The following is an 18155-nucleotide window of genomic DNA, read 5'->3' on the forward strand; positions in this document are numbered from 1 at the left end:
CAGGTGCAGAATGAATGGACACAGATACCCAGACCAATTTGAACCCATAACTCCTGGGGCAAGTGGGCTGGGTTGTGCTGGGATTTGGGCACTAAGGAAGGTATCCTGGAACTCCAAGTGACAGACATCCCTGGTGGAACTTACCAGAAAGGCACTGAAACTATCTTCCCTCATAGATCCCTGAGGGCATTATGCTAAGTGAAATACATCAGACAGAGAAAGACAAATATGTGTACCATCTTATTTATATGTGAAATCTAAAAAAACTAACTCATAAAAGCAGAGATCAGATGGGTGGTTGCCAAAGGCAGGGGGCAGAGTGGGTGCGGGAAATGGGTGAAGGTGGTCAAAAGGCAGAAACTTCCAGTTGTAAATTCTGGGATATAATTAATGTATAGCTTGGTGACTATAGTTAATATTACTGTATTGTACATTTGGAAGTGGCTAAGACAATAGATCTTAAAAGTTCCCATCCCAAAAAAAATATCACAAGAAAAAACTCTGTGAGGTAATGGATGTCAACTAAACTTACTGTGGTGATCATTTTGTAATACATGCGTATATCTAATCACTATGCAACACCTCGGACCAACCGAATGTTATGTGTCAATTATATATCAGTAAAACTGAGGGAAAAGATCCCTGAGGACTTGTGAGTGAATGGGATCAATAGTGGCCCAGCATCGGCTGCTAGAATGTCTCAGATCCTGTTTCCAACGGAGGTGCCTGGCGGCCTGAGAGCCCGTAAAGCGAGAACAGCAGGCGGAGAGCAGAACCTCCCTGCAGCCCCCTCAGGGTTTCTGGCCCTTATCACAGCCCTAATTTTACACCTCTTCCTATGCCTTCCTAGTAATTAAGGAAAAAATAATGGTTAGCTGGGACTTTGGGGAACCTCTTGTCGGCTTATTCAAGATTGCAGTGAATAACAGATCTGAGACTGAGACAAAAATAGCGATTCAGTAAAGACGGGTGGTGCATCTTGGGCCCACAGCAGTCAAGGACTGTTTCCTGTGTGGTTCTAGTAGAACTCCTGGAAATGACGCCAAATCACATCAAGCCTGCATGAAGCCTCAGTGAGGAAGACTGGTATTTCAGGACACAGGAATGTGATGGAGAACAAGGCAATGTGACTAGACCTCATTTTCCTAGTGCCTTTGATAACATACTGGAGAGCAGAGCTGGGATCTGAATTAACTGGAATCTTCCATAAATGGAGTCTAAAAGCAGGCTACACAACATCCAAAAACTCCCCAGAGAATTTCCTATTATGTACATGGAAGGGGGGGAATGAAGCAAGTCCCATCTGGCTGGGGAGAGAACATTCTCTGCTTAGTGAAACTTCATGTTTCTTGTGTTTAGTGCCAACTGCATGTTCGTACTGGACCCAGGCCCTGCACACAGAGGTGCAAGTGTACTGAAAAATGAGCTAGATGGAGCAGCCAGTGCCGGGCAATTCTTTGTTTCCAAAACATCAAAACCACAAGGCAAGATTAATAAGGTATCATTGTTATAAAGTCCTTAACTAGTTATGAGCCACTATTAGACCAGTGTTACTCAGAGTCGCTATAGCAAAATAGAGTGACAGTATCTTTTTCCAGTAGCTTCTGTCAATACACAGCTAAAATCCAGAGCAGGCTGACATGCATCTCTACTGACTTTTGCTCAGTGCGACTGACACCCTCAGGGAAACCTCAGAACTTGAAGCCAATAATGAAATTAGCCTATTTTGGAAATACAGGAGTAGATGGATGAGGTGTCTCAGCTCAAATGCCAGCTGCTCAAGGAGGCCTCCTTTGACAAGCCTGAAGCCCTGCACGCCCTTCTTCCCCATGTAGTGGCCTCTAGTTACTCTGCAACACCTTACCTTTGATAACTATTAAGTTACCTTCTGAATTTGTACCCGTGTTTGCCCCTCCTCCCTGTTTGAGTGTAGACCCCAGACAGAGGAACTGGGCCTGGTTCATCATTCTGTTCCTCAAAGCTTCAAGGCTGGTACAGAGCGAGCCCACGATAATATTTGACTAGCAGCCTTTCCAGTTGCTAAAGGACAAAGAGCTCAATTATCTGTAACTGAAAGCTTCACAGAGTCTAGAAAAAACAGCACTCACACCAATTCATCAAACACATCATATAGGAAATGAAAATAGAAACGGTATGAATTAAACCCATACCTAGAGGCAAAGTGGCCCGAAGCAGCACCTCTCCAGGTGTGCCCCGGGCCTGGCACCTTCAGCGGCATTTGGCACTTGGTTAGAAAGGCAAACCAGGGCTCTGCCACAGACCCAGCGAACCAGAATACCGGAGGGCAGAGCCCCAGAATCCACATTTAATGAGCTCTCTAGGTGATTCTTATGTGACCTAAAGTTTGAGTAACTGTTACTCAGAAATAAAAGTGAGAATAAACAAGAAAGGTCACAAAGACTAGGATTTTGCCAGGAACAACTGGCACATTTTTGTTGTCATTTGGATTAAAAAAAAAAAAAAATCAGGCAAGAGGAAGAGCATGATTTATATGCAAAATTATATGCATGAATATGGCACTCTGCATGCAGGTGGACGCGGGCCACCAGATAACCGCTCCGCATCCTGTGCCTGAGGCTCCCAGACCTGGCTGAACAACCGGCACGGCGGCCACGCTCCTTGTGGATGGAGCCCTGGTTCACTTGATTTCCCTCTCCTTCCCGGGGGCAGCGCCACCTGCGGCTCTTCCCAGGCCATTCTAACAGACAGGCCACCTGCGGAAAGGCAGCGCAGGGGGGAGAGCGGGCAGCCTTACCGCGGTTCAGGTGCCGGATGCAGTCACTCAGCAGAGCGCTGAACCTCCTCTGGTCGGCGGCCTCCTGGAAGCAGAAGTAGCCGTGTCTGAGGAACGGCTGCCACAGGTACACTGGGAATTCCTTTGGCAGGACCACGAAGGGCTGGGCGTTCTCCTTCTCACTGGACACTAAGGAAATATTGAAGACACAAAGATGTGTTAAAACGTGCATCTTTTATTTAAGTTCTTATTTGAGGCTGTGAGGGTAACTGGGATGCGGCAGGCCATGGGATGGGAAGGTGGTGTGAGATGGCTTCACAGGGTGATGGAAAACGAGCTCAGGCTCCACGTGCTCCCTCCACCAGCTTCCTGTCTCCCTCCAGCAGGTGGCCTCACCTCCTACTCCTCAGTGACAGCCAAGGCCACCAGACAGCCTTTCTCAACTTCCTCACATTGGCAAATGACCCACAGTCAGGGCTTGTGCTTCCCCCTGGCCCTCTTCAAGCTAGCCTGTCCTCCTGGGCAGACACTCACCCTCCTTCCCCATCAGCTCCCATTCCACCAGCTCCGTTCCCTGCCCTGCGCCCTCTCCCTCCTCCTTGTCACTGCAGACTGGCACTGGATGTCTGCACGACTCACCCCCTATTCTCACCTCACTCTTGTTCCTGCCTCGCCAGTCCCAAAGGCCAATTGTGGATGGAGGTCATTAATATCGTCCAAACTGCCAGCCTGTGGCTTCTTTTTCATTCTCTGTCCTTTTAACCTGATCTGAAACATGTGTTGCTGCAAACCACCCCTTCTTTTGAAAACATTCTCTTCCCTTGACTTCCAGGATCACTTCTCTCCTGGTGTCCTTGATGCTTTTTAAAAAGTGTTTCTTCTTTGTCACCTCTGTGGTTCCGCAGCCCCTTCTCTCCCCTCCCCTGTCAAGCACTAGTGTTTGTCTTCTTCTGAGCTGGTTTCCCGCCCTCAGTCTCTGCTCAATATTGTCTATTGTTTCTGCAGTTCATATTACCTTTTCTTTCTTCTTGTCCTTCATGTTTTCTCATAGAAAATTCTAGTTGATCCTTCAAAAGTCAATTAAAAGCTTCTGGAGGGGCTTTGTTCGCACCTCCCCCTGCCAGCAGAGGCAGCTGGGTGTCCCTCCCTCGTTCTCCCGAAATACTGTAGCGATCTGGCACCACATGCTGACACCCGCACTCAGGGTGGGGGACAAGGAGTGATGTAGGCTCCCCCACTGGCTCTCACGTGCTTCCCCTCATGAGGAAGCAGAACCACGGCCCCGGAGCTCCCAGAGGGTGGCAACTGCACCTACGTGTCTCCGTAGGCTCAGCCTATGGTGCAGTCATGGAGCCTGTAGACATTCAACTGCAGTTTATTGAATGAACACATGCGATATGTTGCCCTAGGAAAATTTAAAAGCTTTTAACAATGGACTTTTTACCATTTCCCTCAAAACCAATTCCAAGAAACTCATGTTAAACCTACTAAACATGCTACTATTCAGATCTCCTACCTAAACTTTACTCCCCTCCATGCATTCCAGTCATAAGATATTGCACTTGGTTAAATGAGTCCAGCTTATTTCCAGACTCATGGAGAAAAGCAGCAGAAAAAATTGGCTCTGTGCTCCCTGCCTACATAATGAGCACCAATCTTGGGGAAACGAAGGGAGGAAGGACCCTCTAAGGGGCCACGGAAAGCACTGAGGTTACCAAGAAATCGATCATAACCATAAAGGAGGCTCCAGAACTGAGTTTTGCTGCTGGCAAATAAATAAATCGAGATTGGCTTAGATAAAGAATAGACTTCCTGGGGCATAAGAACATAAGAACAAATCAACATATGAATGGACAAATGAATGAATGACTGAATGCTGTAGCAGAGACCTCAGGTTATAACATATTATTTATTCTCCCCTTCTTTCCCAGTAACAAAACCCCTGATTTTTAGTTGACTGAGTGACTGCAGAGAATAAAGACTACATTTCTGGTCTCCACTGCAATTTGGTGTGCCGTAACCACTAAGTTCTGGCCAACGGGATGTGAACTGAAGTGGCAATAAAACGTCCTGGAAATATCCTTTAAAGAGGGAATGTCCCTGCCTCTTCCCCTTTTGTCCTTACTGTCTGGGGAGAGAAAGCCTTGGCTGGTCCTCCAGCAGCCACGTTGGACTATGTCAGTAAAGGCCACCACCTAGAGGTAAAGGGGGAGAAACTAGAAAGAGTCCCTGGTATTTACAGAACTGCCACACCAGACCTGGGCTTGTGATACCCAGATATTTTCAGCAAGATAATAAAACCTCATGTATTTAATTTGAGTTTTAGGTTGTATGCAGCAAACTGGGTTCTAATGAACAAAATGCCAAATCAGTGAATCACTTAAGCAAAACACGGGGGCATTATTGAAACATTTTTGTAGCAGAATACTATGTGAAGAAGACATAGTTATTCATTACCCTCTAGAATTTTTTTTTAGATAAGGCTAAATTCCTCCCATCTTTACTGTGTCTTTATTCTTTCAAGTAGAATTAGTATTATACAGTGAGTTCTCCAGATTAGCAGGGCTTCATGAGTCAATTCTCCTCACCCTTTCCATGATGTCACAATTTTGTACAGACAAGTGAAAGTAACATCAACCCTCTGCATTAAAAAGTAAGACCCATAAAATTTACTCCTATTAGCTTGTAGTTATCTCCCATGTAACTTTTACAATTTTCCAGATGCTATTAATTTGCATTTTTCTGAGTTGAGTGACAAAGATACCACAAATGGCCCACTGTAGAGTATTCTATTTTTAAAACTCAGAAGGCCACACCATACAATAAAAGGGGTCATTGAAATACCCCACTGTGAAGCCTTGGGCCAAATGCCATTAGTCATACAGCCCTTTTCATTCCTTCTGATATGATTTCATCAATAAATCAATAAATTTATTGTCTGTTTTGGCTAATTTCATTGGAAAGTTCTTTTGGAGAGATTCTCAAGAGTCAACATATTGGTATTCCCATTTCTAGCAATGGCTCCAAAATCAAGAAATTATAGAAGTAGATGTTGAAAGAAAATATAATAATATGTATAGTGCACATAAAGTACTATTTTAGCTTGAATTACTGAGTAATAGTTTGTTAATCTAGGTTTATGGTCCATGTACTAATCCTATAATAGTATTAAAAACACTATACTAAGCATTCTGTGCCAAAACATCAATTGATAAAATGATTATCTTCTCCACAAATTCTAATGAAATGATTATACCCATTAATTAATAAGAACCACAGCTCTCTTTAAAAAAACCAAGTAATTACTGTGTAGTATGATTTACACAAAGCCAGATGGAGTTACTACATTTCCCACAGCTCATGAATCTCCATGAAATGTGTTTAGTCTATATCCTGACCATCACTTTCTCTACGTGGAGGAAATGGAATGAATGAGAAGCAAAGTATGTTAGAACTGGGAAAATCCTTCTAGATTTTTAAATTGAAGGCCCTAAAGTTGGAGAAACAGAAACCAGAGAGGGTCAGCAAGAGCTGAGGAGAACACTTGGTAAATGTCACAGTTTGAACTAGATAAAAATCCAGCCTCCAAATTCTCAGTGCAATGCTATGCTCTTTCCATGGCATCATTCAGCTATTATTTACAGATATGCTAATTAATGCAATGCTTTTTTTTTACCCAGTAGCTATAAGTTACTATGACGCTCATTAAAAGTATTCTGTTGATTTAGGATAATTTATTTGCATATCATCCTAAAATTTGGACCTGACAGGTCCAAGCTTGCTTACTGAAAGATGGGACTGTACATTTCACAGCCTAGGCCCCGTCTATTTATTTCTGCTGTTCTATGTAGTGCTGCTTAATCTTGTAATATATTTCAAAGCCTCAAGATGCCCAGTCAGTGGTACATTATGTATGTGCCAGAAACATAGTAACTGACTTGTGTATTACAGAATTGGGAAAATGTTTACCTAAATAAGATAAATTACATCTTTTGTTGGATAATGCAGGTCTCTCTAGCCCAGGTTTTCTCACCGTTGGCAAACTGATATTTCATGCTGGGTAATTCTTCATTGTCAGGGCCTGTCCTGGGCATTCTGATGTTTAACAGCATTGCTGGCCTCTATCCACTAAATGCCTGTAGTGCCACCCTCCCAGGTTGTGTGACAAACAGAAATGTCTTCAGACAAATGTCCCTAGACAGTGAGATCACCCTCTCCCAGTAAGACCCACCAGTCTCCTGAAACAAAACACTTTAATGAATTTTGCCTTGGGAAAGAATGCAGCACTCACCAATAGGGTCTGGGAAAAGCCGATCAGACAATAAATTGTATTCATCTTCTGAGGTCAACACCTTGCCACCAGCTGGAAGAATTCGGCTTTTAGGAGCAGCTCCTTTCTGATAGGCCTGGAAAAGGAAAGGCATAAATAAGCAATTTTTCTCCCCTATTTGGACTTTCGGAAAATATCAGGAACATTAGAAATAGACAGACCCAGACACATACACTCAGAGATAGCAATTCCCATACTGTGTCACCGAGTAAGAGCCATTTATTCATTAATACATGTTTTGCATACTTGCTACTTACAAAGTATTACTTGACTACTTTTGTGTGATGATCACAACATCGTATGTCAAGGTTTCTAATCTCAGAGACATTTACCGTAGGGTATGTTTCTCAAATGGGCCAAACATAACCTCAGCAACTTCTAAAAATTCTGCACCACATTTACCATTTTTGATGCTGGCCCCTTAATCATCCTGATAACCATAGGGTGATGAAGCACACAGACATTTTCTGCCCCAAATGCTTGGACTTTGATGACTCATGAGACTGTGGGACATTAACTGCAATAATGGTTGCCATAGATTTTCATCAAAACATAAAAACGTTGCCATGATAATATATGCTGCCACTTTGCTCTCAGACGTGGGACTGTTTTGCAGTAAAATGATCTGTGATGGAAGTGCGATATCGTGATATCAGAACAAATCCTGGCCAGCAGACAGAAGGCGCTGCTGTATGAGAAACGTAAATGTTAAAGCCCCAAAGCAGTGTGTTAAGCAGATACACCCACAAGGCCAAACAAAGAAGATAAAATTTAAGGACGTACATCTGATTGGGGTGGGGGGAGGGTGGTTGCTTAAGGAAAAATATCGAAAATAATCTAAAAGCAAGTTGAGAATTGAAACCAAGAAATGGTGGGCTCCAAAATCTAGAATAATTAAAGCAACGTTGATCAGAAAAACAAAATCAGAATAACGTAACACATTCTGCATCAGTAAGATAGTGACTGAAGTGGCCCAAACAAAGCAAACTCTTGCACATCTAAGAAGGTTGTTTTCATACTTATAAAAACCACTAAATAGCTGCTTAAGCACATCAGAGAGAATATCACCTGGTGTGGTTTTGAGAATGTCTAGGAGCAGTTCCATTCAGACTGGCCTCCAATATGAATTGTGTTTATAAGCCCCAATCTGGGATTTCATAAACATTGTATTATTTAATCCTCAAAACAGCACAATGAGCTAGTTATTATCTCCACTTTGTAAATGAGAGAAATGAAGCTCAAAGAGGTTAAATAATTTGCCAATGACCCACTGGTGAGTACATGGCAACTTCAGGATTCATACCTGGGTCTGTGCAGCCCCAGTGCAAGCCAACAGGAAGTAGGAAGTGATTATCCAATGAGAATGCTTCATTTGTTCCTGCTTAGGTACCAGCCAAAACTGGACTCTCAATAAAATAATAGGCAATTTATAGGTACTTAATGTGCAACTCTAAGATGTAATTTTTAAAAATCACCCTCCTATACATTTTTAAAGAGAGAATGAATATTACGAAAACTGAGGAATTACGGCAAACTGCATGGGACACTTTTTTTTTAATTTCTAAGGTTTAAAAAAAAAATTGGTTATCACCCAATTCAGCCATCCTATCTGAACAACTGAACAAGTTCATTTGAAAATGATGAGCAAAGTAAAGAAAGCAGTATAGCCCATAAATAGCAAGTTGAGAGAGCAAGCTTTAAAAAAATGAGAAGAGTTAAAAAAAAAAAACACCAAAATTTGACTCAGAATGAAACTCCAGTTAGTGCTAAATGTGGTAAGAATCTTAATAAGTTTAAGAGCAAGCTCTAGGAGTGTTTCCTCCTGATTAGCTAGTAGCAATCACAACTGCTCTAGATTAGGCTCTGCTGGGGCTTGGCCAGATGCTAAGAGCATCAGTGCATTCATTTGTGCAATGCTTACAAAACATTGTAACAAAGGGATCAAGCTCACCATTTTATAGATGAGAAAACTGAGGTTCAAAGGGATTATGACTTCCATAAGGACACATATACAGTAACTAGTAAAGGTGTGATTAATATTAACCATTATGCTATACTGTCTCCTCTCAAACTTCCCTGAGAGAGCACTGTAATGTTGTCATACAAAACATAAGGTGATTTGTTATTATTTGTAGTGTGCTGATAATTTCCTTCTGAGAGCAAGGCAAGTGTTGAATAAAATCCTAAAGTCAATAAGCAGAGAAAATATTAGCTTAATGAATGCTGAAAAAAATAAAACTATGCAAGAGAATACTGGAGCACTGCCTGGTAGCCTGTGGACTAAGTTTGTCCTGTATTTAATTCTTTTTTCCATCAGAAATGTGAAGGGAACTTACTGGTCTGTCAGCCTGAAGCCTCTTCCTAATGGTTTAGCATCAGGGGTATTGCTCAGAATATCCATGAAGGTTGTCCTGACTGCTCTTGAACTTGGAGTCAAGAGAGCAGAGTTTTAAATATGTTACTACCTCTGCCAGATAAGTAGCAGCTATTCATTTCAAAGGGAGCTTCAGAATCTATGTAGACTAAAAATGTGTGCAGTATGAGATCTGGAAGGATCCAATGGGATCATAACTCTCTAGTGGAGGCCCCACCTAAAATTTAGCTTGCCAAATTCTCTGCCCAGAGTTCTTTTCCTCTATTCCTGCTTACATGGGAAAAGAAATGGGAACCAATAAAAACTGAAGTCCTCCCAGGTAAAAAGCACTTTACATATATTGCTTCATTTTCTTCCACATTTTAAAGATAAGAAAAATAATGAGAGAAATAGGAAAACGTTAAAAGAAAAAATATCTGTAGGTATAAGTGGAATAAAGTATGTGAAATATTCTGAATTCCGAGGAACCCATGCAAATTAAATCATGATCTATTTTATTAACTAACTTCTTGGCAACCTGTCATGTAGGTTTATGAGTACGAAGACATGGAGACACAGAGCAGAGAGGAAGCGATATCAGGGTAATGACTGAAAAAGACCTGGAGGGTGAATGATCATTAGGACAGCTTCTGCACTGGTCATTCAGAATAACTTATGTTCACACTCACTTCCAGTTACTTGTTCAAAGTCTACCTTGCCCATTAGAGGGCAAGTGTGTATCTTATCTACTGCTACATGCTCAGAACTTTAGATAACAGTTGGCATGTAACAGGCATTCCATAAGCATCTGTTAACTGAAATGAGTGCCTACATGAGTCAGGGCTTACTGAACAAATCTGTCTTGAAGGAGAGGGCATGCCAATCAACTCAATGTTTAAGAATATTGCAAGAACCAGTAGTAACAAGGAAACATCTTACCTCTTTGTTCTCATAGCTCTCCACAGCAAAATCAGTTTTAACAACAATGTATCGCTCCTTCCATTTCTTTATGTCTTCCACAAACTGTGACAACTCTCCTTCATACAAAACGGTTCCAGGCTCCAATGGTGGCTTAAAGAAGATGAATACAATTAATTATCACAATAAAAGATAACATACCACTGAGCTACCACTGAGTCCATCCATGGTATTTCAAGGAGTATTTTAGGAATATCTCTTGGGCTGAGATCCTGGGGAAACTGCAGCTTCGCCCGCCTCCCTGCATGCTGCCCTTTCTTCCCACGTCAACTGCTCAGGTGCAGTCCCAGGAGCCAGTGTTCAGTGGTTTCCCAGGCCCCAACACTCTGGGAACCCACGCTGGAAACCGTGTTTGCTCTCTGGTAGAACAAGCAGGCCAGCCAGCAAACCCACCTCTCTACTTACAAGCCTGAAGATTTCTCACCAACCCTGGTGGTATGAGTGCTGTAGGGGAGTCTCTGCTAGATTCCTAGTCGGGTCTCCCCTTGGGCTAACTGTGTGAGGGATAATTCCCATCCTGCCTCATGTTTCAATTCCCTTATTATCTTAAAACATAGGAATGGGCCTCTTGTCTTTCATAGGTTGCTGAATTTACATCTATTTTTCCTTTATTAAAAAATCACAGTGCCTTTAGAAACTCATCTTTCCTCTTTCAAGCAAAACTTACAGGAACCATGCAGAGGCGATGGATATGCTGATCTTTTTAAGAACTGGCAAAGGGATGAAATAAATTCCCTCCTGAATTATTCTTTCCTGACAGACAATAAGACCATCTCCTATCTTAACAGGTAAGAGGGGAATCTCACCCTTCTCTTTAAATGAGATGAAACCATAGATAAGCTGACTTTCTAGTTCTTATTGCAGCATTTCTTGAACTGGGGCCACTTAAATCAACTGATATATTTGTTAAAAATGTGGCCTTACCCTAGACTTACTATATCCAAATCTCTGGGGGTGCAGGTCAAATGTTGCATTTTTAACAAGCTCCCTAAATTTTGAGAATCACTTTTATGGGGACAACAATCCATTGTCCCTATACACCCATGCTGCTAAATTGCAGCTCAACTCGACCTCTTAGCAGAGGTTTTACTTGCCTTCCTTATCACTCCCTCCTTCTTGAAACTCCTTTTTTATTTGCCTTCTGGCACATCATCCTTTCCTGATTTTTCTCCTCTTCCACAGCTATTTCTTCTTAGCCCATTTTTCTGGATCCTTCTCCTTTCACTGGTCTCCAAAGGTTGGAGGGGCCAGAGCTTGATTATGGAACCTCTTTTCTTCTCTGTGTTTTACCTCCATTATGCCCCATGGCTTTCATACCACTTATATGCTAATCGACTCCCATATTTCTATTCTGCAGCCCCAGCCTCTCCATTGAGCTCCAGATCCAAGCACACACTCCCTATTCAGTGTTCCCACAGGTGTATGTCAAACAAACATTTCAAACTTACATGGGCAAAGGTGAACTTGTGATTCCTAAGCACCTTTGACTCTTCCTCTGAGTAAAAGGCAATTCCATTCACTTACTTGCTTTGGCTAAAAACCAAGAACTCATCATTGATTTTTCTCTTCTTCTGTCATGTCCTTCCTAATCCATCAGTGAGTTCTGCCCACTCTACCTCAAGTACATCCTGACTGGGACCCTTCCTCACAACCTCTACCATCACCTCCGTGGTCCAATTTGCCATCATCCTTTTCTTGGGCTGCTACTACATTCTCCTTCCAGTCCCCATTTTCCCCTCTTGTCCCTCCCCATAGCCTATTTGTAGAGAAGTCAGGAAGATCACTTAAAATTATAAATCATTCTCCAGTAACTTCCCATTGTTCTTAAAGTAAAAACCCTTATTGTGGCTTATGGGTCGCACATGGTCTGTTCTGCCTGTCACTCTGCAGTCATTTCTCATCCCTTCTCCCTTGCTCAAACCGCTCTCACCACACTCGCCTTCCTGGTGTGCTTATGACTGCTTCGAGGACTTTGCACTTGCTGTTCCATCTGCCTGGAACACGCTTCCCACAGATATTTGCACAGCCTGCTCTATTTCACTCCAGTTTCTGCTCAAATGTCATCTGCACAGATGGCATCGCTAAAATAAGACTTCTACTTTATTTTTCTTTGTAGCATTTATTGTCACCAGATATTTATTTGTTTACCTTCTTATTGTCTGTTTGCTACTTCTAAATATAACAAAAATGCAAAGAATTTGTCTTACTCCCCAGTTCTTAGAATAAGGCCTGGCACATAGTAATATCAATAAGTATTTGTTGAGATTGTAGTTATTATAATGGAGCAAAGGGGAAGAAGAAGTTAGGGGATTAAGAGAAAAAAATCATATTTCATCAATAATCAAAATAAAAATACCCATTGTATGAGGCACTGAAATTATGAGTTTTTTTATTGAACTTCACTTACAGCAGATCAAAGTATCAATGTGGGAAAAACTAATAATAAAAGTGGATCATGCTAGCTTTCCTTTTATATGAATACCACCATCAATAAGAAGCCATATATTCTAACTTTCAGGCAAACAAGAGTTTTTTGAGCATGCAATCATTTGAGAACAGATTTTTTCTTAACTGCCATTCAAAGGACTGTTTACTTCAGAAACATTATGACTTCCTCTTCAGTGGGAGAAATTTGTAAGCCAAATGTCTAAGGGTTACCTTGGTCTTCAGAAGCTGTGATGTGAAATCCCTTTGCTGTTCTACTTCACTGCGAACATGGTTGCAGAAAGCCACCGAGTACTGGCGACTGTAGTAGGGACTGAAGTTTTTGATAGTAGCCTCAGTTTTCCCTGGAAAAATAGGAAAATCAAGATTTAGAAAAGTTAGCATCTCTCACAGAATAAACGCATAACCACATAATTCTACAAACTCTCCTCCTGTCTCCCTTGCACGACTGTTCCCCAGGGATCTGCTGTTGGCCACATCACATTCCCTGAGACCTTCGATACATGCTGCATATGCCTCATCTCTGTCCCCTTCTGACATCATCCTGAGAGATACTGTCATCCCTAAGACCATCCGTCCGATAACCAATAGAATGTTTCTTCATTTTAAATCAACAACTCATTGCCATGGTCATAAACTCAACCATCCACCCTGCTCTCCACTTCAACTTGCTCTTCATTCCTCTCTACCTCCGGTCATTCAACTACATTAACAATAATCCCAGGACCTACCGTTTCAACTCCAAAAAAATCACTCCAGTTTTTTTTTTTTCAAATCCCTGCGGCTCCACCTCTAGTCATGCTGATCCATAGAACTGAATAAAATCAACAACATTGTTTCTGCTAGTTCTACTCCCATGTTTCTGGTTAAAAAATTTTTGTGTGTGATCCAAAGCATCATTTAATTACAATGAGGTAGAGGGAAAAGCTTTGGTTTAAGAGTCTAGAAACGGGTCTGGTTCTGGTCGAGTCTGATCCCAACTCTGGTGAGACAGAAGCCAGTTGTACGAGCTCAGTCATCACTCATTCTCTCCAGGAGTCCGGAGTCCCCAACTATAAAGGAAGGTGCTCACAAGTTCACACTCTTCTTAGAGCCTCCCTGATGCTGAGGTGTAACTGTGGATGTCCACAGCTGCCTCACCATAACAACCAACAACTGCACTACGATCTTTCAGCATCAGAAGAAAATTAAACTGACGACCAGCCACGTGGTGGGAGCATGAGGACTCGAGATGGGAGGAGAGAGGGGGTGTCAGGCACTGGGGATATTCTTGAGCTTTTCCAGCCTATGCTTAGCTTTTCAGAGAAGAGGGAAATTGCAAAGGAGAGAAAGGAGAAGGAGAAACAGGAAGAAAGGGCAAGGCATGTTCTGAAGCAGATTAGAAATCTTCACAACCTCTCAAGGACTTGCTACAGAGTCTAGAAATAAATACAGGTCCACTGACTGGGTGTACAAGCTTACAGTCCTTGGAATGAGATAGTAGGTTGAGAAAAAAATTAACTTGACATAACATTCCACAATATTTTTAAATACTTTCATATGAGCTTGGCATAATTTTTGTTTTTTAAATTTGATATATTCATGGAGAAATATTAATATGTAACATACTGGCAAGATTGGTTTAGAACTATTATGCATGTAAAATTTCAAAAATAAGTGAAGAGTTCTAACCACATAGATAAGAACTTTGAATCCTTAGCTATCAGCCTCTATAGGTATGGAATCATAGCCCAAAACACCCTTAGGACATGAACACTCTGCAGATGAAGATTCCTACTTTAGCTCAAGGCATTCAGGTTCCATGATATGTAGAGGTAGAGGGGAATTCTTGCTTATTCCCTTGATAAAATGCCATTTTCTGGTCATATTTATGGGCCTTAATAATTATTAATTGTAAAGTGCTTTGAGACCCACTAATAATAGCTTCTGTAGAAATGCAAATAAAAGCACTTATAATTTGAATCAGGCATGCTTTTACTTGCTCTGTGAGTTTATGGTATTACTATTAATCAGTATTTGCATAATACTTTAATCCATGCAGGCTTTATAGCTATCTAATTGGTTATTATTTTTATTAGCTTTTACACAGCACATAAGAAATAAAATTGTATATCCTTATCTATTATTTTCTTATATAGGGGTGGGACATCTTTGAGAATTCCCACAATGAGACTGAGTCTCACCTCACTGAAACATATAAACAATTAACAAGATTTGCCCTTTCAGTCTGACTGATCATTATTGTGTTTAGCAGAAGAGAAGCCTATTAATTTTTGATGCTAATTTTTGCAATCTTGCAAGCACCTGGATGTAAATGAAAGGAGGTGGATGTCATTTTATGAGGAGCTCTACACAGCTTTGAAAGCTGACTTCTTGCCACATCACAAAGCCTCCCTCTAGGTTGCCCTCCTTCTACTGAGGTTCCATGATGCTGCCACTCCCAATGAATGAGTAAAATGCTCCTGTGATTTGAATGTCTGCAAATGGCTCCATGAACACAGCATCCACCAGGCAGCATTTATTAAAAAAGAGATTACAGCTTCTTTGGGTAGGTAACCTAAATTAACCTAATGACTGGTTCAAAATATGACTAAAACAACTAATGACATCACAATTTCTAGGGGAAAAGAACCTAAAGTGATGCCTACAACATATATACATTTTAGATTAAGTCTATCTAAACCAAATAAAGGAATGTCCAAGGAAGAGATCTTGACAAGTAGAGCAAAGCTTGGTGTTAGGCAAAATACCACTGGGTTAGGAAGATGGACATTGGAGTCAAATAGGTGAGTTTGAGTCCCATCTCTACAACTTACTAACAGTGGGACATCCTGTGAGTTACTTCATAAAAAGGGAAGACAGCAAGAGGAGTAATCTCATAGTGTTATCGTGTAATTATATTAAATAATGCAGAAAAGTGCTCAGCACTATAGCTGACACATAGAAAATATTCAATAATCCATTGTAGTTATATCAGTGATGATAATGGTGATGATGGAGCACACAAGCCAACCAGCAGAGGAAGGTCTGTGAGCTGAACTAAGAAATCAAGGAGAAGCCAAAAGCAGGTTGTTTTCTATCATTTTAACTGGAGCCATCCTGCCCTGCTGCATACAGGACAGCTGTCCCACTCACTCATTGCACGCTTGAAGCAAACAGCCCACATTTTCACAGATGTTTCAGGAACACTTATCAGCACATTAAAGACCCTCAGTGCATTCCTGAATTAAAGCCAAGTAAATAAAACATTATCTATAATGAGCCAAATCAAAAAGCATGAGTTAGTAGCTGTGTTAACACTGAGCTTCTCTCTGAGACTCAATTTTCTCACTGGTAAAATGGGGAAAATAAGATTCCCATTTTCACAGCCTTTTGTGAAGATTGAGATATTCTACAGGTAAAAGAGTGCCTATATCAGTGCTTGACACTTTAGTTGCTCAGTAACATGTGACTATTATTATTTAATATTCTGCTGTGAGAACATTCAGATAAGTGGATCAATCCACAGGCGCTGCATAAAATAACATCAGCTAAAACCAGCTTGTTTTCCACAGCTTTCAGGATTGAGTATAGAATTGCCTTCAGTCCCCTGCCGGTGAAGTTTAGTATCACATTCCTTATCCTAAATTGTTTGTAAAACATGGTGCCATGACTTTCACTCAAAAGAGGTTATTACTCAGTAATAGAAAGACTAGAACCAAAGGAAGGACTTTTTCCACATTTTGGTATACCAACATATTTCTTCTAAGCCTACACAATTATTGAAGCCTGTGCTGGGCATTGTTGTTGGTACAACCAACTTAACCAGGCTGTGCATAACTAAAGCTAAAAGAATCTCTCAGAACTTTCTGTCCCAACACTTCGCTTCAGTTCAATTCTGCAAAGTAAGAAAAGTATCTCTGGCCTTTTAAAACCATTTGAACTCATACAGGCTACAAACTATCATTTGATTCCTTCTCCCCAAGGCCCATATTTAATCATCAGATCCTGCCACTTCTATTTCAATATTATTTCTCGAATACATCCCCTATTTTCCCATCCCAACCACGATGCCTTCAATCAATTCTTTATTATCTCTTTAACGACATTGTAAAAGTCTCCTAATCTGCCCTACACCAGTATCACAGCAGAGCAAAAAACTTAGTAACTCTCAGGTTTAAAAAAGGAACAAAGGACACTTGGGGAGTGTCCAAGCTGATACACAGATCCTGGAGGATGATGGGAAATAAGCCAAAACCTGGTCTGTGTGGTGGATACAGATTCTGGGAAGTGGCCGGAGTGAGTTCAGGGCTAACGGGACAGAAGAGGAGAGGCTGAATCCAAGCTGGCCACCGTGGCTCCACTCAAGAGAAAGCTGGCACAAGTTACCAAGGCCCAGGTGTTGGAGGGGGAACCATCCTTCAGAACCAAGTCTTGCCATGAAACTCTTTTCAAAGCCACAGAAGCACAGTCCTCTGCATCCTGGCTGATGAATCACATTTAACATGTTGCTGCAAGATCATGTCACTACCTTCATAAACTGCTTCAACAGTTCCCCACCGCCCAGAGCAGAAACCGCTTAGTCTAGCACCAAAGGCCTTATGATCTGGCCCCAATGGCCCTTATTTCCCATTTCTGCTCAAACTAAACCTCCAGTCCCTTGTATGTGTCCATGCCTTCACCCCTTCTTTCTCCCCACTAAATGTCTTGCCAGCCACTGTCAGACCCTTCAAACCAGATGACAATCCTAATCCAAGAAGAAGCCTTTTGGGTTCTCTCCAGTGAGACACAATCCTGCCTTTTGTGTTCTACCAAAACTGTGCACCACATTTGCTACAGCTGTTTAAATATAGCTTATCTTTCCTCTCAGGGTATACTGTAGTATCAGCAAATATTTGTTGACTGAATGGATGGCTAAGTAAATATTTAAAAGTAAAGCAAAGTACAATGCATCATAATCAGGAACCCATGCCAAATGTCCCGACAAAGGAGAAAGGCATAGTCCTCAGATTGAATATTTATTATTAAAAATATATGTTCTTGAAGCTCAGTTCATTTTCTGAAATTAAGACTCTTACTGGTTAATTCCTTTTAAGCTTTTAGATGAATTTGTCCATGAAAGTATATGTGAGGAATTATTTACAAACAAAAGCCTTCTTTGTTTTTCTTGATGGATGTATAAACATGGAAAATATATAAGGGTCTAGGTAGAAATTACATGAAGCCTGAAAAGCCTGAAAGATTTGTATATTTTCTCATTAGAGAAGGTTTTTGTTAACTTTCCAGTTCTGTAGTAGTTCATCTCAAATACAGTC

General features: G+C 41.3%; 1 protein-coding gene across 1 annotated transcript in view; it reads right to left on the reverse strand.

Moving 5' to 3' along the window:
• The window catches only part of NIBAN1 (niban apoptosis regulator 1), a 137860-nt gene that overhangs the window by 63900 nt on the left and 55805 nt on the right, over positions 1–18155 (reverse strand). The window contains exons 2-5 of the mRNA XM_036912556.2: positions 13075–13205; positions 10378–10509; positions 7047–7161; positions 2777–2944 (exon numbers count right to left, since the gene is read on the reverse strand). Of these exons, the coding sequence (XP_036768451.2) occupies positions 2777–2944; positions 7047–7161; positions 10378–10509; positions 13075–13205 (546 nt within the window). The remainder of the gene's footprint in view (positions 1–2776; positions 2945–7046; positions 7162–10377; positions 10510–13074; positions 13206–18155) is intronic.

The sequence above is a fragment of the Manis pentadactyla genome, chromosome 9 (genome assembly GCF_030020395.1).
Source record: "Manis pentadactyla isolate mManPen7 chromosome 9, mManPen7.hap1, whole genome shotgun sequence".
Lineage (NCBI taxonomy): Eukaryota > Metazoa > Chordata > Mammalia > Pholidota > Manidae > Manis > Manis pentadactyla.